This window comes from Aristolochia californica, unplaced genomic scaffold (assembly GCF_029961685.1).
Source record: "Aristolochia californica isolate CCGP_79_NKW_82.1479 unplaced genomic scaffold, dmAriCali1.0.hap1 SCAF_11, whole genome shotgun sequence".
NCBI classification, from domain to species: domain Eukaryota; kingdom Viridiplantae; phylum Streptophyta; class Magnoliopsida; order Piperales; family Aristolochiaceae; genus Aristolochia; species Aristolochia californica.
In genome coordinates this window covers 225032-251531 of record NW_027181782.1, presented here as the reverse complement: position 1 = coordinate 251531, position 26500 = coordinate 225032, and the positions used below count along the sequence as shown (strand labels likewise).

Genomic DNA, 26500 nt, shown 5'->3' with positions numbered 1-26500 from the left:
TATGCATGTCAAACCCATCATATGAATCTCTCACACTAAAAAATCGTCAGTAGGTTGGATTACAAACACATTCAAGAAATAGAACAAGGTAACTACTCTAGTAACAACAAAACAAGTTGGGGCCAAAAGAAAAGTGGGCTGTCAAGAGCCACCTGTGGAGAACCTATAACATGATGTTCTACAGAATCTTATTCCCAGTAAAATGCATTAGAAACAGGAAGAATTAATCAACAGAAGCCAGAGGCATGATAAAGAAGCACCATAACCTCCATGATTTACTCTGCAGCAACCAGCTCAGATGGGGCCTCAGGCTGGTCCTCTGCTGCAGCAGGAGCTGCCTCCTCTTTAGCCTTGGTTGGGCTACCAGCGGCTTCTTTACCTGCTGTTGATGTGGCTTCAGCTGTATCTTTCGTTGCAGCAGCATCTTTATCCTTAGTTGCACCATCTTTATCTTTGGTGGCACCTTCTTTATCCTTTGCTACTGCTCCTTCTTTGTCTTTGGCTGGTGCAGGGGGTGGCGGTGGCTTCATATGAGGTGGGGGATTGTGTTTGAGCTTCACCAATATCTGACGCAGCCTTGAAAGATCAGTTGGTTTCCCAGGCTTTGGCCCCTGAATGACCACAATAGAGGGTTTCTTTTCTTGTTCCTTCTTTCCTCGCCTCCTCTCAATCGCAGGAACCTCATTGGGAACGAGTTCAGCAATTGCTTTCCAATAATTCTTGTCAGCCTCCTCATGGAACTTCTTTTGGCTCGCTAGGTAGAGCTGTTCCAGAAAGCACAGAATCCACCTCAGAATACAAATATGACATAGATTATAATAAATGCCAAACAAGAGAATCAAATGTACATGCACAATGACTCAATTCTCGGTGTAGTAACCAAATAAGGAGATAAAAGAGTTTGTAGCTTTCATTTCTACCTTTTCTCTCTCTCTGTTCTGAGCTATGTTTGTCTCACAGGTGGTTTTCCTCTTCTCATAGAAAGCTCTCTTGTAATCTTCAGCCTCCTCAATGATTTGGTTCAGCATCTCCTTTTCTTTTTTCTCCTTCTCCTCAAGATGAATTGCATTTAGACTGTGCAAGAAAGCAAAATTAGTTTCTTATAACCACTACTGCATACAAATACAAGTCTAAAAAAGAGGTTTTCTTCACAAAGTAGCCTTCCTTCAGAAATATTTTCAACATTTCTGTAACCACAAGCTCATGCATCAGTTCTTTTTCTTTTTTTCTTTTTGTTGAAGGTATCCCAATCTTATGCTCATACGCATCCTATATCACTGGACAGAGCTCAAACAAAATTAGAGATACAAATACATAGTGAATCATTGTTGATGCCAAAGAATCACAAAGAATAAAAAGACATCAAATTTTTTAACATAAAGACATCAAAATAAGAAAAGGCACAATTTTATTAAAATGGCCTGAAAGCAAGAACATCAAGAGAGGGGTTCCCACAATGAAAGATTGAAGGGAGGCTCACAATTGATAGATCTATGGACATGCGTCCATTTACAAATAACAGGATGAGACAAATCCTGAATTTCAAACAAGGTACAACAGTGACGCTAAGGAGGATCTTTGGCACCAAAGCACCAAGTAATGACATCACTGGAGTCCCCTTTGATGTGAAGTTACTCTTGGAATTTTCTCCAGAAGATTAGGAAGGCATGTCTGAGTGCCTGAAGCTCTCCAAGGTCGAGTCAAAAACACTAAGGAGGCCAGCATAAGTTGCCAGAGTCTCCCCCAAGGCATTTCTAAAAACTCCCCCAAAACCAAAGAGACCAGGATTACAAAGCGAGCAACCGCCAAAGTTGATCTTGATGCAGCCCTACTAGGAGGAGTCCAAACAACTAAGAGGAAGGACTTTCGCAGGCCAAGAGAGGACAGCAACCTGCACCAAGTTACTTGTGAGGAAACTGCAATGAATATCATCAAATAGCTCAAGGGAGGTGAGCCAAGAGACAATAAGATTGAAAAGCCGATCCACCACTGCATTCCAGGAGGAAGAAACTTGCTGGAATTGCCACTGGTTCCTCTCATACCAAATGCCGCAAGGAATGAAAACAAGACAAGCCTTGAGCATAGTTTTCCCAAAGACGGGAAAATGAAGATCCATGCCAAGGCTGATTAAGCCACCAAGCGAGCTAGGAAAGCACAACAAGATATCAAAGAGCTTGAAGAAGTATTCGCCAAGAAAATTTGCTGTGGATGAATAGATGATTGATTGTTTCATCAGCATGGCCACCAAATAAGCATGTCAAACAAGGAATGGTGGACCTCGGTGAACAAGGTTGACTCTAAGATCTTGCCATGCAACACACTCCAAAGGAAGAATTTGATTTTTGGGGGGCAGAAAGGGACCAAGAAGAAGCAGCAAGATGAACACTACTGCCATGCAATGATAACAGATTGTAGCAAGAAGCCACTAAGAACTTCCCATCCAGGTCAGGGCACCGGATCATCTGATCAGTACTAGATTGCTTGATTAAATATTGAACAAGGAGGGGAGTAAGTTTACTGATATCAACAGTTTCCGCATCAAGTAGCTCTCTCCGGAAATAAGAGCTCCAATTGATATTCTGCAGACTGTTATTGGTGATGAAGCTAGCCAACAGAGCATTGGAAAAACTATTAGAAGCCAAAATGTGCCACCTGTTTTAGATGATGCTAAAAGTGGCCTCATCCTCCTGATAAGAAATTGGATCTCCACATTTTCTGGTTTTCTCATAATTGTCAACAGGTTATGAAGGGCAATTACAACTAGTACTAAGAACATAGGCCAGTCCATTACTTTCATGCTACAATTTCTAAAGTTTGTGCACCAAAAGCCAAGATAACAGAAGTCTGGGGCATTTGTTCCAGCCATTAACTGATATTTTCTTAAACCATATAACTTTTTTTCCTCTATAACATTGAGAAAGGGAATTTTATTGAGATGAATCCCATAAGGTACCAGTACACAAGGACAAAAAGCACACACTATAAATTAAAAGATTTGATTCCCTTCCACTGTCACATAGCCCTTGCTTAGGAACCTAGGGTTCCATGCTTTCACCAAGCTAGACTCAAGAACAAGCTAGAAAGTACAACTTATAGTTGATAACATTTTAAGCAGAAATCACTCCCAAGGATAATAGTGAAAGAAATCCACAACTAAGGAGAGAACCAAGCAAAGGAAAATATATTCATCAAGAAATCATTTATTTCAGACAGTACATCTATCATAACTTTTTCTTGTGAAGACATAAGATACTTTAAGAAGCACAAATCCTAAAGTATATAGGTTTCAGATCTGAGATTTTATAAGATGCACATGACCAGTGGATTTGCTCAACTTCTCACATTTCCATTTCTTCTTAAAATTCTAATACATCTTCTGAAAGCCAACCATTCAAGACGCAAGCAACTAGAAAACGGGGGGCAAAAAGATTTAAAGAACTGAAAGAAAAATCAACTGTATTGCAGGAAAGATGCGGTGGCTAGAACTATGACATGAGATAAATACCGATTATCACTCTGACGCCTATTTTGTAAGTCCACTTAGATGAAACATGAATGTAAACACCACATTACATTTCATGGACATTTTGCCGTTGGGTCCATAACGACGAGGATCACAGTCAAAGCCATAGAAACTTGTTTTCAGGTTATCAGGAATTTCATATAGCCGACCACGTCTGGGAGTTATCAGATCTATGTATTGCGGAAGGCGAACATGAGTTGAATCGAAAGATCTCGATAAAATAAAGCTGGCATAACAATGCCCCATAAGAAATACATTCATCCTCGGCTCCCGCTCACATTTAATAAGCTACAGCAGGAAGAACGGATCGAGAAAAAAGAAACTCACCGTCGCCATTCGCGGAAAGCAAACCCTTCCTCCGGCTGCATTTCAGTGGGAGGCGGAAGCACCGGGCCATCGGTGGAAAAGATACCCTCGTCGAGCTCCCCGTAATTCCCATTGGTTTGTGGAATGGAGTCAAATGGCGGGGGCGAGTACGCCGGGGTAGGCTCCTCCGGAGCAGAGTTAAAGCCGTACATCTCGGGCGAGGGAGGAACACTGTCGTCCATAGAAGGAGCGGAAACATGGTGGACGGGGATTTCGTCGTCGTTGCCAAAGCCGGAGTGGTAATCCGACTGAGGAAGCTCGTCGAGAACGTCTTGGGGGTCGTCGGGAAAGGCGGAGTAGGACTCGTAGCGCTGAGAGGGAAGGCGAGGATCGTAGCCGATGTAGCCATCGTCGTCGAAAGGACGCGCGGTAGAAGACCGGACGTCGTCGCCGTCATTGCTGAAGGTGTCGAATGACGACATTTTTGGTTTCCCCCGAGATCTGATCGGCACGCTGAACGACCGACCAACGAAGCTTTTCTTCGGAAGAGGGTAAATATGAAGAGCGCGGAGGGTCTCGCACCGAGCAGCGAACGAAAACGAAGGAAAATCCGAAATGAGCACTGAAGAAAAAAGCCATTAAAATGCGCTGATGTGAAATGACCCGAACGTCCCCGTCATTCTCTTACCTCCAAGCTCTGACCAGAAGAAATCTACACTACGAAGATGCAAATTCTCTCAATTCTTGCTGCCTTCAGAGAAGCAGTTTTTTTTTTTTTTTTTTTTTTTTACCAAATGTGTGGTTTTGAAATAATGTTTAATCGAGTTTTCTTTTACGCTTACTAGAATGAAACAGAGATTTCAATCGTCCAAAGTGGAACAAATTACAATCCATATAAAGAATTCGTTAGATTCTGGGTTTTGAATGAGGGATTCAGTTAAATGATAAAGACATGTAAATGCTAGCTTAGTTTTTACTTAATGGTAGTTGTAATCAGATGATTTTTTTTTTTTAAAGAATTCGAATGTTGGCTGCATCACACTCATAGACGACCCTGTGCAATATTTACAATGGCACACAACCCTAATGAACAAAAATTACAAATAGCAGAAGAACATATGTAGCTGCTGGAGCCCCATCCTCCAAAGTCTGCTTCGCACACACTTTCTTGGGTTGCTGTGAATATATCAGCTCGATGCATTTGGCACCACGCAATTGAAGATTAACAAGAGGAGCCAGTGTGAAATCATGCTCGGCATCCCATTACCTGTGGCCGTAACAATGGACAAGGATCTCCCTAGGAATGGTTTCTTCTTCATGGCTACTGCAGACAAATTTGCAATTGAACCATGAAAACTTCCTAAAGGGTTCTCCATTTCAGGAAACTCATGAGCAAGTCTGTTCACAATGCAGAAGGCACTTCAAGAAATTCCACAAGTGTTCTTTCAAGCTTTCACTTCCCAAATCCTTGCAGATCCCATGCACAAATAACTCGCAGAGTTCCAAAAGGATCGATGAAGGGAACTGCTATAAATTGCTTCTTCCAAGCGCCAGATTTCAAAACAACAGCCAACAAGATCCCGGATCTCTAATACAAGATGTTTGCTAGAAACTGCAAAATATGGGTAACTAGTGTCTTGAAAACAATCATCAAGACACATGGTACAGTGTAGTCCAAAAAAAAGATCCACACAAGCTGTGGGCAGTATGTTGTACCTCAAGAAGATCAATTGAAGATACTCCCAGTCCCTAACATCAGGGCTACAAGACATTTTCCCAACATTGGGGAGTTCAGAGAGGATGAGAAACAAGAAAGCTTACACAGAAGTAAAACACACCAAGAAAGTCTCTGCAACATGTGCTTCCAAACATGAACTTCTCCGACTTTTCAATCATTTCATACCTTCACCGAACAGGCTAGCATGAAACAACATTTACCTCAGGCAAATTCTTTTGACTCTTGAGGAAATGCAGACTATAGGCTGTTGCAACCTCCAATCGATTAAGGGCATGAGCAGAAGCTGAGAGACCATATAATTGAAGAAATATTAGAAAAGACAGAAATGAATGTTTCAGGCTTTTGTTCTTCTTTTTTTTCTTCTTCTTCTTCTTCTTCTGCTTCTCCAGACAGAAAGGACAAGCTTGTGATGATCCAGAGAAGATTAAAACTTAGCCAGCTGCTGTTGAAGAGCACTTGCAAAAACATCAGATCCAGCTTCAGGTTTTTAAGGTGTCCAGACATACACACAATTTCTCACTGTCAATAAACTACGAAAATGATCAAGTGAATACTTTCAGGAGAGGGCAGTTCTCTCAGAAGCTAGCGTTGAATCATCCTGCTAGAGAGAACAACAAACACATGTTTTCTGCTGTCTCAGAAAATACTTGTCAAGGAGCCCAATTGTGATGATTGATGCTCCCACCACCCTGCTGGTATTCTATGATACACATGTTTCAGACAAAATGGTCATTGTTCAGTTTGTTAAGGCACAGGTGGTCCGTTTTTGGAATATCTGATAGAGGATGGTAATCGTTGCAATATCAGAGGCAACTCAGATTTCAGCCTTTTGTTTGGATTTGTCTGCAATGACCTGAATGAGAGCAAAGGAGAAGATAGAATGAATATAGAGTCATTATTGACAAGTGACATAGACATTCAGAATAAAACCATAGAGTGCCAAAAAAAAATTCAAAAAGGATGCAACCAATGCAGAAATCTAAACATGAAATGGCAGAAATGGATTCCCAGACAGTTATTTAACTTTTTTATAAAATTAGTGACACATAGGGGATATCCATAGTTTACCAGTAAGATGACAGTCAATTTTTTTGAATTCCCTTAAGTATGTCATTGTCCCATCAATGTGATGGTGGCTAATACTTATCCACCTCCATTCCACCGAATCATTTGCTAGCTTCAATGTTAGATCAGCCTTCCACAAGTGTGTGTTCCTCCATTTCTTTTTTTCTTTTTGAAACAGTGGTAATTCATTAAAAAAAAGGGATTAAACCCCAAGCAGAGTGTTCCTACATTTCTTTGGTCCATGACAAATTTCAGTTTCCAGCTCTTATCAGCTATTGGAACATCTAACAGTGTTCCATCTTCTTTTGACATCAAACATTCTTTTCAGCTTCATGAGAAATAGATTTCATCAAGAAAAAGAGGAATGAACGCTCCGCACAAGGGGGAAGTCAGTATAATGAAAGAAAATGAACGAAAAGCAATAGAAAAGTACTCGCCTTGGAGAGCCTAGTCGTTTTTGACTGAACTGACCAAGCATCAAATTTAAACTCCTAAAAGCCTCCTCAGCAGCCTGGACAATAACATTGATATTCGAATGAGTAAAATGTTTGTCAAACAATTCTTTTAAATTTCTTTAGGCTTACAAGAAAATAAATAATATCAATTGGAACTATTCATGAAGGCATAACCATAAAAAAAAAAAAACATGACAATGGATTACGCATAGAGAACTGGCTGACTGGTTTCTTTTCTACAATTTCCTGTTACCATGTGGTCAAGCAAGAGTGATCATATGCTATGATAACAAAATGCACTTAATTTTATGGTCATAGAACTGAGAAAAGAAAAAGAACCAGAAAATAATGTGCAGATACAAAATTGCAACACAATTATATAATTTGGTAACAACTGGAAAACAAAACAGAGTACCTGCAGCTTAGCTTCATCCCATGTTGATCCAGTTCCCTTCCCTAGAACTTGCCCAGCTACTTCAACCTAAAAATAGCCGCCACAAGCAATAAAAATAAGTACTTTGAACAATCAGTAGCATCAACAGACAAATTTATGTAGAAAAACACCATCTGAAATTTTCAATTTGAATGACAAGAGCAGAAAGACCCGATTACAAAACCAAATTTTCAAATAAAAAGACAAAGGCGAGAGAGGGGGAGTCACCCAGGGTAAGAACTTTCCATGGAGAGAGGGAGAAGGAGAAGATGATGGCAAGAGAGGGTGACAACAGAAGGCAGCAATTAAGGACAACACCAAAGGGCATCGAGAACGTGGGCATCATCTGCTTCGGCAATCAGGGGGTAGAAAGACTGATAGTTTGGAGAGAATGGAGGGCAAGTGGTGGCGAAAAGAAGACAAAAGTCTACACTGAAAGAAATTTGTTCAGGAAGAAAGAAAAAAGGTTTCACTATGAGATAACAGTGGTGAAGATGGAAGAATTGGGTAGGGAGCAAAGACATCACTTAAAGATTTCTGTCATAAACGGTGAGAAACAATCATTCATTTGAATTTCACTTACAATTGGTCATTCCTTCACTTTACAATTTGAGGCTATCACATCAGAAGATACTAATTGAGTTCAAAGTAAAGACATTTGGAAGGATAATTCTCATATTGTCCTTTCCGTTTTCCAATACAGAGGTCGATTGGAATGCAAGATTACTCAAATTTGAGATTCACTTGTATTAGCAAGGATTTATATTCCTCAATGTTCTGCTGATGGATTTGGTTGGTCTGAGTTTTATGATGCTTTGAGATCCTTCTTTCTCACTGCAACTCAACAACATATTCAGCCAGCCACTCTGAAGTTGAAAGCAACTTCATTTGATCCAAAATGCTGGCCAACTATTCAAGAAAATATATCAAAAGATGTTACCAGTCTTCTTCCACCTTGTCTGTTATCGGAAAGAAGGAGAAATTTAGGTTATTCTGTTTTCGCAAAGGTGAAGCAGAAGTTAAAAAAAAAGCAATGAACTTCGTAAATGGATCTCACAGCATAGGGATTTATGTATTTACCACAAATCTCTTTTTTGTTCATTCGGTTGTCATGTGCAGAAGATTGTAGTACACTTCTATCATCCTCGAATACTACTTCCACAATTCCATGTAGCCCAATCTCTGTTTGGAGCAATTCCATTCCAACAGGCCCATTTCGTACTTGGCTACATGTCATTGGTTTACCAGCTGAACTTTGGCAGAGGAGGTCTTTCAGGAAATTGCAGTAAGTTTATCGACAGATGGATGAAAATACAAAGCATTATAGAAGAATGGATTATGCTCGAATTCAGATTCTTCCAGCAAGACAACCTTTGATCAAAATGAAACTGAACCTTTCAATGGGGGAGGAATCATTCACCATCTCTGTTCAACCGGAGGATGAAGATCAATCTTCCATCTCAAAACCTGGCAAGTCAGACATGAATGAGTTACCCAAACTCAGCAACAGGATCTCGCTCAACATAATGAGACTCAGAATAAGTTTATCTCTTCCTTCACTGCCTCATCTTGTTAAGGAAGGTAACAGGCTGGAAGTTCAAATTTTGAATTCTGAATCCCAAAAATCTGCAGGAATCTGATCCATATGGAATGCAATACTTCAATTCTAGATCTTCCCGAGAATGGAGTTACATTGCAAGCTGGGATTGTTGACCAAATTTCTGCTGAAATCTCTTTGGATAACCACCAACTCCAATCTGCCATAAATACCTCAACCAGTTCTCCATCAAACCTTCCACAAAATCACATACCGATAATTGTTCCATCAACTTTTCCAATCAATATTCCACCAAACCATTCAACAAACCACTTTCCCAAACTTTCGCTTTCCTCGAAATCTTATCCAAACCATGTTAAGTTGTAGAATCTAATTAACGCCTCACGCAGAGTCAACACATGGATCGATATATCGTGGTGTTTTTATAGATTCGTTCAAGAGAATCTTGACCTTCTTTCAAGGCCTATTGGTATCTTTGACTCTTCTTCGACAGAGCTTCTAGCTCTTACACAAGGTCTTTGTATTTTGGTGACAAATATCAAAGGCAGCTTCATGTTGAAGGAAATTCTAAAAGTGTGATTAGTTGGTTTGACAGCAAGAAATCTCCTCCCTGGCAACACTGGCTTAGTTTCTATGAGATTCAAGACTTAGCAAGAATTTTTGTTTCTAAATGGATTTTGATTCCTAGATCAGCTTAATAGCTTAGCTGATTCTATAGCTTCAATCTCTGTCCTGGCTTGCCTTTTGGCTTCTTAATATAATTGCACCTTTTCTCAAAAAAAAAAAAAAAAAAAAAAAAAAAAAAGAGTGTGCCTGATTTATCTAAAAGAGATCGCCTAAGTTTTACAACTAATTCAAAACAACTCAGTACAAGAACTTGCTCACCCAAAGAAGTGAACAAATATCAAGTTTCATACCATTCCTACATAGGTCAGGCATGTTTTGAATCCGGCAGAGTTATAATTAGATTGCATTTCACACCTTTGCAATTTATGAACACAAAATGCAGAGTTGCTAACCTCTGCATATACTTCCTCATCATGACTTGACCCTTTGGAAAGTGAAGTCTGTTGAAACTCCAGGCTGAGGCCCTCCACCATGCACTGAAACAAAATATCACCATGTGACTCATGACACCAAGCTTAATTTTAAAAATGAACTATTTTTAGATGTCTATGTGTGAGTTTGAGTGAGTGAGTGAGTGAGTGAGTGAGTGAGTGAGTGAGAGAGAGAGAGAGAGAGAGAGAGAGAGAGAGGAATAAGATGCCAAATTCTGGGTATCTCACTAATTCTTTGAGGGCAGAAACAGAAGAGACTGATGTGTTAGATCGCTCAAGCCTCTGATTGAGAAACCTGGATTGCTCTGATGTACTTGGAATAGGTGAAGCTTCATCCTTAGAAAATCCTGGATGTCTGAGAGAACTAGAATCACCAAGAAAACCATTCTCATTTGCATGGGAAAGCTTGTCGAAATCACCAGGATCGGGTGAAATTTGTGATAGATACGTATCTGCAGAGCATCATCAGGAGTCATGATCATGAAAGAGAGTAAGCATTGGATAGATCACTGCATCCAAGTAAGAGCTAAAGAGTATATTAATGCCTCAGTGTTTTATGATCATAATTTTCCTTTGTGCCTATCTTTATCTCAGACATTTGAGGATGGAAATGAGCAAATCAGACAAGGCTAATCTCACAAGAGATGGAAAGGAAAACAAAAACTACAAGGAGAAATAATACAGAAGTCCAAATGCTGGATAGCAAGTTGATAAAGAAGACATAATTCTTCTTGGATTATCTATAGCATGTTTCTTTTTTAACTACAAGCAGCAGATCATAGGGAAGCTAGGTAGTTTCTTACTAGCCAAATTCTTTAACGAGCTCTCTGCAGCCTTTTGCTGTGCTTCCTTTCTTGTTTTTCCAGTTCCTTCACCTATTTTCTCCCCAATAAACCAGACCTAGAACAAAACAAAGTGAGTATCAAATTTTAGAAGAATGTGATTTCATGAGAAAACAGAACCTGATGAAATATGTTAGCATTATGTGCAGAACATATTTGTAGTATAGAAAATGGAGAAAGATAAATGACACATGATTAAAAGCAAATTTATAATCATCAGCCATCTGAAATAACACGACAAACGGCATATGTGGACAAGATCGAATCAAGTTCAAGAGACAATTTAGTCATACAGTCAAACTAAAAACAGGAGAGAGGCAGACAGACAGACAGACAGACAGACAAACAGATAAGGGTAATGTCTACTCGTTAGAAGTTTAGTTAGATGATTACTACCAATTATCTTGTTAACTGATGAATCACCCAGATAATATAACTTATTGTGAAATTATGAAATAAGAGGGATTGTGAGAGGAAGAAGAGGAGAAGTATTGAATTTATGGAAAAGAGAAAAACTTCATTGACTTGATGTAATCAGAGTACATGAACCCCTATTTATAATATAGGAAAATAGTAGAGTCCAATTACAATTAAACTACCCTTGTCCCAATCACACCCAAACTCTAACATTTAAAGATAAGCCCTAGCATAATTAAATAACTCAACATAAATAGAAGACTAACATAACTAAAACACCTTTAAACTGAAACTCTTCTGTGAGACTTCTGTAAAACTCCACCATATAAGTTCTGGCTATGTGAGACTTCTTACTACGAGAGTCTTGTAAGAACCTTCCATATCTTCTCTTCAACAAGAAGAAAGGAGGAGAGAGAGGGCAGCAGCAAAGAGAGGTCTCTCTTGTGATTAGGGTTTTGGTCAACCCCTAATTACCTTATACAGTATAAAATAGAGTGTAAGGACAATAATGCCCCCACTCAATTAAACTTAATTACACCCTTATATCCCCTTCATTACACCTCCTAATTACATGAAATGTAAACTATATAAACTATCAAACATACTGAATAAGATAAGTCTATTTCTAAGAGGTGCAGACAGTGAGAAATTACCAAACTACCCTTCTATAATTGTTTTCAACACTTATTGTCGAAGAGCAAATATGGAAGAGTCTTACATGACTCTCACAATAAGAAATCTTATAGAGCCAAAATTATTATGGAAGCAGGTCTCACAGAAAAGTTTCAGTTTATAGGTGTTTTAGTTATGTTAATCTTCTATTTATGTTGAGTTATTTAATTATGATAGGACTAATCTTTAAGTGTTAGAGCTTGGGTGTAATTGGGACAAGAGTAGTTTAATTGTAATTGGACTTTACTACTTTCCTCTATTATAAATAGGGGTTCATGTACTCTGATTACATTAAGTCAATGAAGTATTTCTCTTTTCCATAAATTCAACATGGTATCAGAACAAGTTCTGTGAGTTGACTCGGTCAACCCACTGAATAATGTGATCCTTTTCTGATTTATTATCTCTAACAGTTTAGGTTCGTATTTATCTTTTTTCTCTCTTTTCAGTCCCTATACCAGTTATTTGCTTTGCATTTTCACCTCTATACTGAGCTTTTTATATTACATATTATATATTGGTGGAAAGATATTCGAGTCTACTTTCCAAAGAAAAATGAATGTTGGCAATCGGTGTTTTCTACAAAGAGAAATCAGTATTTGAAGCAGCAAAGGTCAGATTGCAAGAGAGGTTCGAGTAGTAGCAGAAGGGTTCAACTTTCGAGCCGGCTTATGCCACCAAGAACAAGACTTTACAGGGAGAATTATATAATCAAAGAAATATTTGTAAGTCTATTTTTTTACTTATTCAAACAATTCTTAGTCTGAGTTTTCTATATGGAGATATCGATATTGGAAGAGTCAATGGTTGCTGGCCAAAGAAGAAAGAGTACTTAGTTCGGCTAGATTATAGATTCCGATATCAATCAGATTATTTTTCTAAAAAGAAGTATATTTTATGAACAAATATTACACCTGGATGAAAGGTATTGAAGTCTAGTTTCAGAAGGAGAAATTTTCATGTCAATTTGATATATATTTAAGGAGATATTCACATTGGAGTCAGCAAGGGTCTTGATACAGAATAAAGAGAATCAAGAGATCATAAAAGATTCAAGAACGAATATTTTTATGTCAAAATTGATATAAAATTAAAGATATTTGAGTCTAGTTTCTTGATCAAGAAACCATTTGTGATTCTACGCTATATTTTTGGAGATATTGATATCAGAAGTATTAAAGCTTCCTTATTCAGGGTTGGACTTACACCAGATTATTTCATGTGTCCTTATTAAGGACTTTCATTATTTGGTACATATTATTTGGGCATTGGCCCATATCTGTTGTTGCTATTGTGTGTCTTTGACTGAGACATTATTATGGAAGAAGAACTCCTTAGTCACTTGCCTTAGGTTCATTATTTGCTGACTTTTGTCGGCATTGGTTCGTTTGATGCGGAATTTGAATTTCTTAGAAAAATAAAGCACATGGTGGCCTCAGCATCTTATCTTCCTCTTTACCCATTACCCATTGGTTATTTGGCAGCCTTTCTCCTACCATCCTTTATTTGACTCTCACATACCCCTTTGAGCCAACCTCTTGTGTGTAGCTTCAGTTGGTTTACCTTTATTTATATATATATATATATGTACCCACGGGTCTTTTATCGCCTTCTTGTGAATGACAGGCATTACCCACTTAACACCCTTTTCTACCCTTTGAGAGTTTGTACCTGGTGTCATACTTATACTTGGAACATCATGATGAAGGAGCTTATTACTACATCTATGTTATTTGGTTCAACCTGGGATCACTGCCATTACCTCTCAGTTTGAGGGGGAGAAGTAGAAGAAGAAGTACAAGAAAGAGGTATTTTATTCCATATGTTGTGGTAATTTTTATGTTACCAAAATATTCAAGAAAGGGAGAGCACAAAAGATGACATTTTTGCATCTATGAAGAATTGTATTTGTGAGGAATTTTTTTCAGCAAAAGAAAATTGAAGACGAAAAATCTTTTTCATTGCAAACTGTAGTTATAAACTCCAGCTTGAGGGGGAGGAGTGTTGAAGAGCAAATATGGAAGAGTCTTACACGACTCTCACAACAAAAAGTCTTACAGAGCCAAAATTATTATGGAAGCAGGTCTTACAGAAAAGTTCCGGTTTAAAGGTGTTTTAGTTATGTTAGTTTTCTATTTATGTTGAGTTATTTAATTATGCTAGGACTTATCTTTAAGTGTTAGTGTTTGGGTGTAATTTAGACAAGGGTAGTTTAATTGTAATTGGACTCTACTACTTTTTTCTGTTATAAATAAGGGTTCATGTACTCTGATTACATTAAGTCAATGAAGTATTTCTATTTTCCATAAACTCAACACTTATAATAGACCCGCTGATAGGCATCACCTCCTGGCCAAGTTGTCTATAATGTACCAACATGGTACCTGCCTCTTTTCTTATAATTTCTTTTTCTGAATGATCTACTAGTCATACTCATAAACATGAAAGGATGGACATTGTACAAAGGTGAGATTGAGGAGAGAAAAGAGAGAAATTGAGATAGAATGGAAGAAGGAGAAGGAAGAGACCTGAATTTGAGTCTCGACCCCCTCTTCTATTTATTAAGTGAGATTTACCAAAGTACAAAAATGCCCTTACATACATAAAATCACTTAAACCCTTATATCTCCCAATTTACATAACCAAATTACATGAAATTAAGCCTAGTAACATAATCAAACAAGTGGTATAAGATAATGTAGATTTTAGAATCATCTGCTTATGTAAAAAGACCAAAAATACTCCTTTGTAGCTTTCCTAACAGACATAAATGTAAACCTTGAACATGTAAATCAGCCTCGCGGTGAAAATGTGATAGACCCCAAATTAGAGGGTGATTAATGGGTCAGGGGCATTTTTGGAATTTAATTAATGGGTCAGGGGTATTTTGGGAATTTAATAATGTTAAGTGTTTTCGGGAGGGAACTTAGGAGGGGGACGAAGGGAGAAGGGGGATCGTCATTTTGAGTATTCAGAGGAGCGTAGCTTAGGGAGAGTACTGGTCTCTCGAATACTAGGGTTATCGGTCACTATTTCCAGCGAGTCTTACATCGATTTCGACAGAAGAGTTCCCGTTCTTATCATGGGTCGTATTCGCATCAGGAGACTATCTATCGGGGAGTATTCTCGTCAATTTGGGTGATTTCGGTAAGGAAGGGAAGGTTCATTGTTATTTCTTTCGTTTTTTTTGGCTTGAACATCTTTATTCCTGCTTTGGGGTATATCATTTGGTATCAGAGCAAGGTTGGGTTCGCATCTGGAGTTCGGCAGTGAAAAGGAGTTTCTGTTTTTTCGATTTGGCACTGTCTGAAATATTAGAGGTTTTCCGGTGCGTCGTCAGCTAGAAGGGGGTTTCTGTACATTTTCGGCAGTAGGGATCGAAGCATATTCTACCGGGAATCGAGAGTGAGTCGAAGGTGATTTTCGACTTCGGAGAATGGTCGGGAAGAAGAAGAAGAATAAAAAAAAATCATGGCGACTACCATAATGGAGTCCAGGGTGGAATAGGTGGAAGGAATCATGAGTTCCGTAAGGGAGGAGGTGAACTCGATGAAGGAAGAGATTCGGAAGATTCCGGCCATGGAACAAGGGTTGACGGTGCTGATAGGGCGTGTTGAGCAACTCCTGCGTACCCAAGAGGAGCTTAACCGAAATCTGAATGCGCAGAGTAGGACGGCGAGACAGGGGCTGGACTCGGCAGTGGGCGATAACTCGATCCAGAGAGGTATCGGACATGGAAGAGATGGTAGCGAGGTTGATCGGAATCGGCAGAGCCGATATGAAGTGCAACCCAGAAAGTTAAGAGTTGCCAGTTTTTTAGGGAGAAAACCCCGATGACTGGATTTACAGAGTTGAACGATATTTTTCGCTTAACCGGGTATCTCACGGTGAAAAACTGGAAGCCGCCATAGTATGTCTGGAAGGGGAGGCATTAAAATGGTTCAAGTATGAAAATAACAAGAGGGAGATCATGAACTAGGAAGAATTTCAGTCCTTATTGCTAAAAAGGTTCCGCAGTTCTGAAGATGACTCTCCTTATGAGAAATTTCTGGCGTTGCAGCAGGAGACCACTGTGAGAGATTACAAAAGGCGATTTGAGGATTTGGCTTCCACGTTGGACGATATTCCAGAAAAGGTGTTGGAGTCCAACTTTGTTAATGGGCTTAAGCTAGAAATTCGGGCCGAGGTGAGGGTGTTGGAGCCCAATGGGTTGGGAAAGACCATGGAGTTGGCCCAAATGTTGGAAGAAAAAAATAAAGTTATTCAGCAGACTCGGTTTGGGCTGGGGACTCCAAACCCAGCGGGGACCATAGTTGGGAGTAATGGGAGTACCATATCCATGGCAGAAACGACGAAACATGGGATGGAGAAGAGGACGCCATTCAGGAAACTCACGGAAACCGAAATCCAATACCGGCTAGAGCGGGGTTTGTGCTACCGTTGTGATGAAAAATTCTCAGTTGGGCATAGATGTAAAAACAAGGATCTACAGGTGATGATTTTACAAGAGCTGAACAACGAAGTTATGGAGGATGGCGATGATGGCAAGTGTGAACAACAGGCCGAAGTGGATAGAGCGGATGCTCACATGGTGGAGGTGTCGTTGAACTCAGTAGTTAGATTAACACTTCCGAAGACTATCAAGATTGCGGGAACCATCGGAGCAACCAATCGTCGTGCTCATTGATGGTGGAGCAACTCATAATTTTATTTCCACTACAGTGGTAAACAAACTGCACCTGCCTTTATCCCCAACAGCCAAGTATGGCGTTCAATTGGGTACAGGTGAGGCAATTCCCAGGGAAGGCATTTGTAAGGGGGTTCGATTAACTCTTCAAGGCATAGAAATCGTGGAGGATTTTTTGCCTTTGGAATTGGGAAGCACCGATGTGATTTTAGGTGTACAGTAGTTGGCGACCTTAGGCGGCACATATACGAATTGGAAAACACTTGTTATGAAGATTCGATTGGGTAATGAAACGGTCGTGTTACAAGGAGATCCCTCCTTGCAAAGAACTTTGGTTTCACTCAAGGCGATGATGCGAACTATTCAGCTTGAGGGACATGGGGTTCTTGTGGAGTTGGGCAGTACAACAGTGGCAACGTCACAACCTGCTGCCATTCTAACTATACGCCAAAAAAAAAAAAACAGACAGGGCGGTAGCAGTTGGAGTTTTTAGTGCAATGGAAGGACCTCCCGGAGTTGCTTGGGCGGATTTTGAGGCAATGAGGCTCCAGTTTCCTGTTTTTCACCTTGAGGACAAGGTGAAAGTTTGGGCGGGGGGTAATGATAGACCCCAAATTAGAGGGTGATTAATGGGTCAGGGGCATTTTGGAAATTTAATTAATGGGTCAGGAGTATTTTGGGAATTTAATAATGTTAAGTGTTTACGGGAGGGAACTTAGGGGGGGACGAAGGGAGAAGGGGGATCGTCGTTTTGAGTATTCAGAGGAGAGTAGCTCAGGGAGAGTATTGGTCTCTCGAATACCAGGGTTATCGGTCTGGTGACTATTTCCGGCGAGTCTTACATCGATTTCGACAGAGGAGTTCCCGTTTCTTGTCGTGGGTCGTATTCGCTTCAGGAGACGTATCTATCGGGGAGTATTCTCGTCGATTTGGGTGATTTCGGTCAAGAAGGGAAGGTTCGTTGTTATTTCTTTCGTTTGTTTTGGCGTAAACATCTTTATTCCTGCTTTGGGGTATATCAAAATGACTACTTGTTGCTGTCTTGGTCTTTTTTCAGGACTCCTTTACACATGTTTACATTGCTAGTCTAGAGATTGGTGGAATTTGCTTGTGAAAGTAGGATAAGAAGAAACAACTATAAAAAAAAATGCTTCAGAATTTTAATGCAAAAGTTTTTTTAAAACATTTTAATAAAAATTGCAATTCATGTTTTGATATGCTACCTAATTTAATGAATTATACAATTCTGGCATAAAATAAGTATTACGAGTTACATTAAATACCTCAATCAAAAATTTCAATTTTGTAGTAGCAGCCAAAGCTGGCCTGAATTCCACCTGCTATTCAAACAGACAAACGACCAAAGAATGACCCCATCAGTCACATAAATGTAAGATACGGAAATATCAACTTCATGCCTTATCTTAAATAAGAACCTTTTATTAGTACCTTGCTTCCACATTTAATTGCAATTTCTTTCAGGGCTCCTGCAGGTGTTTCTGGATATACTGCAGCAGCTCGTCCAGGTTCACGATAAAGATCTCTGCTGCTAGAAGATGTTCGGCCCAGTGGCATTTCATCACCTTCAATGTTCAGATTCTCTCAATTAAACAGTAGAATTGATACCAGGAAGACCAATAAGGACATCATCCTTAATATTCACTCTGAAGCAGAGAAGCATAATGTTTCACCTCATGCCAACTATAGGGCACATTGTATGAGTTGCAATCACAAGAAGAAAAGTTTCTTCCATTTCATCTGGTTTAAGCATCAACATTTAATATCGGGATACTTAAACCTTCCATTGGCCTCTGCAAGGCATTCCAAGACTCAAACATAAACTCATCGTGCATGTGCCTTGCACATTGGTAAAACCAATCTTCAACTTGGGCAGTTGTCAGAAGTTATAAGGGAAAAAAATTCAGGGGGTAGTACATACACACAAGCAACACATAATCCACTATCAAGGGAACATGTGCGCAAGCTACACATATGTATTAAGGGTGCGCAAAGGGTTGTGTTTTATGTGTGTTTTTGAATGTTGCAATGGAGAAAGAGCAATGAAAATTCAGAGGATCAGGTATCAGTACAAAACATGCACGATGAGAATGAAGCACAATATGACATTCCCATGTAAAGTTACAGTTTTACAAGCTTTTCAGGCAAAACAATTACCCGGAAAGGAACGATAATTTGAGAGTGCAAGGTATTGATCATCTCCATGTACCTATAAAGAGAAAAAAGCATTAGGATACCTATATTACTCAAATTCACATCAATACGAAGATTAGAAGTTGGATGAACAATCACCTGTTTAGGCAGTCTCTGATTTTCATGAACTCTTTCGGAAAAAGCTGAATTCTCAAAGCCACGAAAGAAAGGTGGAGGGTGAGGTCTGTGCTTATCAAAATGAAAGGGTTCTGGCTCCAGTTGAAATTCTTTAGGACCTCTAGTGAGTTTTCTTGGGCTCATATCTTCTTCCAATGTAGGGTAATAGCCACCACGTGAGTGTACAGGTGGAACAGGAACCTGTGGTGGAGGACGGACAGAAAAAGGAGGTGGTGGTGGTGGAGGAGGAGGATCACTCTGAGGTTGTTCTCTCATATCCTGTCCATGTTGCAGTATTAACAGCCTTCTTCTAGTATCAGGATCCAATTCAGACTCAGGGACTTCCCCTTCTTCTCTGACAGGAGACCCTTGCATGCTAGGATCTGGATCAGGAACCACCTGCTTAACTGATCCAATAGGATTAAGGAAATGTTTGGTATGCAAAGGGTTGAAAATTTGAGTTCCAAGTGTAGCTGCCCCGCCCGTAGGAGCTACAACAGGCTGAAGAGCGGGAGTCTTAGGCCTAACATCAAGATTGGTTGCAGAATAAACAGGAAGAGACTGGCAATTCGCCTCCTGAAAACAATTGGATTTCAAAGGCTTGTCAATACCATTCTCCGTGGTAGAGCAAAGGCTTCTAAAACCTCATTCTTCCACAACATGTAAAGAGCAACAGGAAGATGAAGAAAAATGACCTTCAATCTCCGTTCCACCTCAGTGTCAACCATACCATCAAAAGCAAGTGGATCTCTGTTTCCATTTGAAATAGAGGCATCACCCTGCACAGTAGATGGGTGATAAGCAAGTATGAAAAAGAAAAATCATCTACTGAGCATTTTCACGCTTTACCTCAGATATTAAATAATTGCTAACATCTGGGGCAGAAGGAAAATCAGACATATTATCTTCATAGAGCACATCAGAAATTTGTTGTAGAAGACCCTCATCAAACTCTCTGTCAAAGAAACTAATGTCATCCACAAAGAGGGGGAAAAAAAGCCACTAACCCTCCATTCATATTAGAGAATTACTTTTCAAGACATGATTAAAGAATCAATATTGGAAACAACAATACCAAAATATATCAGATAGAGGTTTGAAATCTTACTTGAAGAAGATACCTCTAACATTGCATGCAACATTGCGAGCAACACATAAAACTGGCACAGCATTATTAGCCTACAAAGGTGGAGTTAAAGAAGGAACCGGATGGCACAGAATTAATTGACTGCTAAACACTGGTAGGACATGAAATACCTTTGCTTGAGGAGCATAGTAAGGAGCAAATGCAGGAACAACATGGACTCGAGGTTGATCCTTTTCTTCCCACACTTTCAACCGGTCATCAATTACCAATGCCATTTTTGGATGGCATATCCCATTCTGAAAAACATTGAGCAGCGACTTCTTTGAGCCTACTAGGGAAGGTTAAGCTTGTCAGTGCACAGATTAAAGATATTGTGGACTCATACAGCTGGATCAAAGAGTTCATCCAGGTAAATAAATATAGAATCAGGAGAAAAGAATAAACCTAGTTCATATACACAACCACCTAGAATAGAAGGGAGTAGCAATATGCTAAATTCAGCTTACCAGATTTGACACACACAATGCGATCTAATAGTTTTTTAGGATTGATCAAATTAGAATCTGGATCAAGAAGCCTCCACATTTCTAAAGCATAATCTCTTTCAGCCATTGTGCAAACATACACCTCAAAGCGCTTGCGACCTTTAGCAGTTAAGTAGCTTCTGAGATCCTCCCATGCAGGCCTTCGCCTTACAAGAACACTAGTATCACGAATCTACAGAAACAAAACAAACTTATTTTCAAAGGACATCGATGATTGAAGGATAAACAAAACATAACTAAAAGAGGCTTTCTAATGAGTGATACTGCAGTCTTGAATCAACAAACAAATTACTCTTGAATTCCAGTCAACATTGGCATGTGACAAGAATATCTACAGTGAATCATGCATTTTCTCTATCTTCCTAAGTCAGAAAAGATATGGACCAACAAATCCAGGAAATTAAATTCATTGAAGACCAATAGATGAAAAAAAAACCAGATGAAAACCTCTCTTTGATTTTGTCTAAAACCACGAACCTAATGAGATAGTAGGGAACAAATGACAAGTTGATCCTTATATGGAATTCAGATGGCCACCTCTCCCAAAAAAATATAAAAAACAAAAACAATTACAACTGCGAGGAGAAGCTTAGGCAGTGGATTTTTTTGTTTTTTATTGTAGAAATGATTCTCAATAAGCTTGAATACAGTCTCTAGCTAAGCACGTATTATCCTCACATCAATAAAGCAAGGCTATTCCAATGGTATCTGGAATCCTTTCAAATAAGTAAAGCCAGCTAGTAAATGCAAGGATTCCATCCTTAAATTTTTCTTTTTCTTTTTTTTGAGAAGTGACATCATTAATGGCCAAAAGGCCAGCTACAACCAGGGGGGGATCAAAACAATGAGAGATCACTGATCAACACCCTCCTTGGCAAGATTATGAGTCAATCCGTTAGCACACCTGTCTACATTTACAAACTACACTAGTGGACAGATTACAAATCTCAAAAAAAAATCTGGATATGGTGCCAAGGAGATTTGCCGGACTTGGAACACCAGCTTATGACTGCTTGAGAGTCTAATTCAACCTCCGATGGCACAGTCAATTGCTGATGGTAGATCCATAGCCCATGCAAGACTGCATTAAGTTCTGCTGAAATGGAGTGGGAATGTCCCAAAGGACCAGAAAAAGATAGTCAAACTCACTTGTATTTCCTTATATTGTCAAACTGAAAACAAGTTGACTATACCACATTCAGTAAAACTATAATAATGATCATAATAATGAATAATAAATTAAAACTAACACAAAGAATTTGAGATGATAGATTTCTTACCACAGGATTGATTCTGGTTAATATAATGTTCCGCTCGTGTAACCTTATGAGTGGCCGAACAATGGGTTGGTGATTGTCAGATAAGGGTGGAACAATCTCGGATTGGATTTTAATCACCTTTCCATTATCAATGACCTGGTCATTTTCAGCATATTGTTTCAAGATATTTTTGTCATCCTGATAACGCTTGACCTCCGATAACATGCCCGAAATGCGCTGTGGGTCCGTCTCACTACTTATTTTACGTTGTAAAGCATCAATTCTGTCCTCAAATGAGCGTAAAGTGTTGGCAACTATGAGTGTTTCATCGAGGTCAAATACAATCCCAAGGCATCTGAGGTTGAGCATGACGAGACAAGAGTTATAAAGCCCGGGCATGACATTAAAACCCCAAAAACATGAATAAGTTTCAAGATTCTTCCGAGAAGACATCGCCACCAAATGTAGCTCCTCTTCTCCTAGGAGCACGACTGCAGTCTGCAATGGTCAAAGCAACAAATATCAAAATAAGCATATATAAAACTCAACATCTTGAACAAATCATTAGCAGGATTCTTCTAATAGCAATCTTAAGCATCACAAGCTTATAATGCTACCAATTCTTTTCAGGAGGTAAGTGAAGTAGTGGAACAATTTCTCAGTCTTAATGATGAAAATTTTCATGATTTGTAAACACCACATTTTAATAAGTAAAAATAACATTGAACATTTTTGGGGGGCAAGTGCTTGCAATAGATTAAATGTAAGTTAATAGAATAAATTGATACGAAAAATACAGTAAGATGTCCAGGTAAAGATACCAAATAAACGCAATTCTGTTTTAGCATGTAAATATTCAAATTCAAACTTAGAATTAAAATAAATAGTAAATAAATAAAGCTGTTTTAGCATCAAGTTCAGCTCCTGTGATAGACTGTGACGAGTTCACTGGATTTCGGATTCTGAGGTCCCTGTCGAAGCTGCCCAGTCGAATGAAGTATTTCTGTCAGTTCCGTTTCATAGTGTGTCAAGTTGGTTTGTTTGGATACCTTGTTCTCTCTGAGACAAGCTGAGTGCAAACTAAACAACGGCGATTCTTCTGACTGCAACTTGGACTCCATTTTGAAGCAAACGGCGCAGGAGGCGATTGTGTGAAGAACTGCCAAAGGTGGGCATCTCTCGCTTGGCGGAGAGAAATGTGAGATCCGAATTTCCTTGTTCGACATGTCGATGATCGGATTCTGAGGGTATATATCAACTTCCCCCAAAAGGGAATTCCCTTGATAAACCACCGACGTGATCATTTCAGGAGAAAACTCTAGACAAACCTCTGCTCAGTCTCGGATCTGGAGTTTATTGTAATAAAGGGAAAAGACAAAGGCCCTCGACGGATCAGATCAAAAACCCTAACGTTTCTCAACTTTGATTCTTTTCACAGTGATGGGTTCAACTTTAGAAACGAAAAATGGATCCTCTCTTGGAATTTGCGTCTCATCAGTCCGAAAAATAGACTTAGATTGGGAAATTTTGCAATGATTTCGTCCCGATTTCTGACGTTCTGGCGATTTCAAGAATCACAAAGAACGCCGTCCTTCAGCTGCAGTTTTAGCGATTACCCAAAAAAAATAAAAATAAAATTTTTCCTTGCTTTCGTGTTTTTACGAATCTCCGCACCAGCTGAGGAGGTGGTATCAAAGTTTCAGACTTTTCGATCAGTCACGGCGCTAGGGTTCCAGGGAGAAAGGAGAAAAAGAGCAAAATTATAACTCAAAAAACCCAAAAAAAAGAAAACCTATAAGGTCAAGCTTTCCGACTCGGTCGGTACAAACAAGGAAATCGGTCCGATGTCACAAGGAGGAGTTAGTCGTCATTTTCTGAAAAGAGTGGGCCTCTTCTTGTCATTTCACTTAATTTTGCAAGAAAAATCTAAAATCTTTGAGGAAAATATGCGGTGATTTTGCCAACAAAATATAACTAATATGACCTGAGAAACCTTAAACCCTAAACCCTAAACTCTAAAACCAATACACCCGGCCTAGGCCCTAATCGAGACTCTAATTCTACAGCTAGGGTAAGTGTTTGGTTTTTCCGATATATCTTTTAAGTTATTAATATTTTTAGATAATCTTATTAAAATTCAAAATTTTTAAATTATAAAATTGTGAGTTTAACATATTTTTTAAGTATAGTATTTGTATTCTCAAAATCGGAGACATCTCCTAAATTATCGTCTTGCTACTATGCCTACCACTATTTTTAGTGGCATACCAAAATATGTTACATCTTATATATCATGAATGAGTATTATTCATTATACCTTTCAATTGAATATCACAATTTGCATTATCTTTAAGGAGTTTAGATTTACTAGTATATATACTAATAAGAGGGTTATTTCTTTTCAAATATACACAGATAATTATTAGAACCTAATTATATGAAGAAATATATTACATTCACCTTCTTTATGTGATTGAAGATGACCAACCCATTAATAAATAACTAAGTACTAACAAATATGACTCATACTTTTGATTTTAGTTAATCCTTGATTGAGTTGAATCTAAAAAAAAAACATTGCTAGAATGTTAAAGAAATCAACCACAAATCAATCATCCATCTGCCATCTCTTCATGCTCCATTTCGTGCAAATTTTTTTATTTGGACTGCATGCTGGAACAGAGTCCTTACGTCGGACACCTTAATTCGAAGAAGTGCCTATGTCCTATACCATCTTTGCCCCTTTTGCCAAACTTCTATGGAGACTATCTCCCACATCCTTCTACATTGCGTATATGCCTTTTTTTTGTGTAGACCACCCTTTTAAACAAAATCGGTCTCCAATTATGTTCCTGTGATAATTTCCCTTCAACCATCTTCTCGATTACAAATACCAACCTTCCAAAACTCGAAAAAAATATTAATATCTTGTTATGTGGGGCATCTTATATAGGCATTATGGAAATAAAAGAATAACCGAAAATTCAACCTAAAGTTTATTTCTAGATAAATATTTGTTGAAAAATTACTAGGCAAGTTATTTCGTGGATTTTATTGTGAAAGGAATTTTGTGATCATCGAGAAGTTTGCATCGAGGAGCAAACTTCTGAGAAAACTGACATGTTGTAGCTAAAAATCCTTTCTAGCAATGCCCCCTCGTATGGCGAGTTGGTCCCCTCCCCCTATTGGCCATTTTAAGTTAAACTTTGATGGTAGCTCGTACAGATGTTCGGGCCTTGCAGGTTTTGGTGGTGTTGTTCATGATGAAAATGAAATTCTTCTCTTTTCTTATGCCATGCCAATTAGAAAATCGGATTCTACAACGGCTGAATTAACCGAATTATTAAACGGACTTCGGATTTTCAAAAGTCGTGCTTTTGGGCCCCTCTATATTGAAGGTGACTCAAAAGTTGTTATCAATTGGTGTGCAAATAAAGAACGTCCTCCGTGGCGGCATTGGGATATGTATTACGATATATGTAATTTAATTTATTCTTTAAGTTATAAATGGAATTATATTCCTAAATTTGCTAATCATTAGCGTACACCCAAGCTAAATTAGGCGTCTCTCTCCAACACCTTGTTGTGGAAGGAGACACTGTCTAGCAAGGTATTGTAACCTCTTTTTTCTTTTAATTCAGCTCATACATCTCATTTAAAACAAAAAATGTTAAAGAAATAACAATTCCACTAGAAAATTATAATACTTTAATTTCACGACACATCAAATTTTATTCCAACTAAATATATATCACAAATAAATTTTATTTTACTGTCAACAAATAAAATTATCAATCTTTATCGTAACATGATCGATTACTACTGAATAAATCCCTATAATTTTTTCATTAATACATTGTTTTTCAAATTAATCTTCTCATTTTTTACAGTGCTTTTAAGTACATTAAAATGTTTTTTTTTGTCCCTCATATGTGACAATTGACATATTTTTCAAATAAATTCAAATTTATATCTCTCTAGAGTTGGACAATTCTTAAAATTACCATATTAACTTTTAACCTAACTTTAGATATGAACATGATTACTTTCGCATTTCCAATATATATATTTTCCATAAAATTGGAGCTCACATGTAAATAGAATATAAAACTGTACGAAAAGACGACCAAACCTTACATTACTTCACTTTTCTGCTTTAATTAATTAATTAATTAATTAATTTAATCCTCATGTGGGCCCAAAAGGTCCGATATGTTTGTGATTCGCTAAAAGTTATCAATCCAACGGTGCAAAAGGGTTTTCAACCGACTATGGGGCACGGAATAAGACAGTCTCGAGTGGCACGGAATAATTTGTTTATTTATTAAGCATTAAAAAATTCTGGGGCTTCTTCTCTGGTTCGATTGTTCGAAGCTTCCAATCAGATTTGCAGAATATTTTAAATTAAAATAAATAATGTTAATTACGAGAATGACCTCCTGCAGACCCCATAAAAATGAGCCAAAAAACACAGGTACGAAATTTGAAAAACAAAAATACCTTTTTCGGCTACTTTCAATAGGGGCC

At 38.5% G+C, this 26500-nt stretch overlaps 2 protein-coding genes across 5 annotated transcripts; both read right to left on the bottom strand.

The window, feature by feature from the left end:
- On the bottom strand, positions 1-4635 carry LOC137943911 (clathrin light chain 2-like). Its single transcript, XM_068789352.1, has 3 exons — positions 3851-4635; positions 921-1074; positions 1-764 (listed from the first exon to the last, which is right to left on the bottom strand). The coding sequence occupies exons 1-3, from the start codon at positions 4309-4311 to the stop codon at positions 276-278; spliced, it is 1104 nt and encodes a 367-aa protein (XP_068645453.1). The 5' UTR covers positions 4312-4635; the 3' UTR covers positions 1-275.
- Positions 4636-4685: 50 nt separating this feature from the next.
- On the bottom strand, positions 4686-23701 carry LOC137943909 (RNA polymerase II C-terminal domain phosphatase-like 1). 4 transcript variants are annotated; one of them, XM_068789345.1, is made up of 17 exons: positions 23023-23701; positions 21995-22471; positions 20676-20886; positions 20340-20500; positions 20191-20261; positions 19932-20037; positions 19778-19861; positions 19065-19658; positions 18930-18981; positions 18204-18337; positions 18038-18094; positions 10940-11036; positions 10365-10588; positions 10098-10181; positions 7503-7568; positions 7070-7143; positions 4686-6420 (listed from the first exon to the last, which is right to left on the bottom strand). In XM_068789345.1, the coding sequence occupies exons 1-17, from the start codon at positions 23275-23277 to the stop codon at positions 6312-6314; spliced, it is 2856 nt and encodes a 951-aa protein (XP_068645446.1). In that variant the 5' UTR covers positions 23278-23701; the 3' UTR covers positions 4686-6311. The 4 variants fall into 4 exon arrangements, with proteins under 4 accessions (XP_068645446.1, XP_068645448.1, XP_068645447.1 ...); XM_068789347.1 differs by having other exon boundaries at positions 18038-18091; XM_068789346.1 differs by having other exon boundaries at positions 20340-20497.
- Between the last annotated feature and the right edge of the window lie 2799 nt (positions 23702-26500).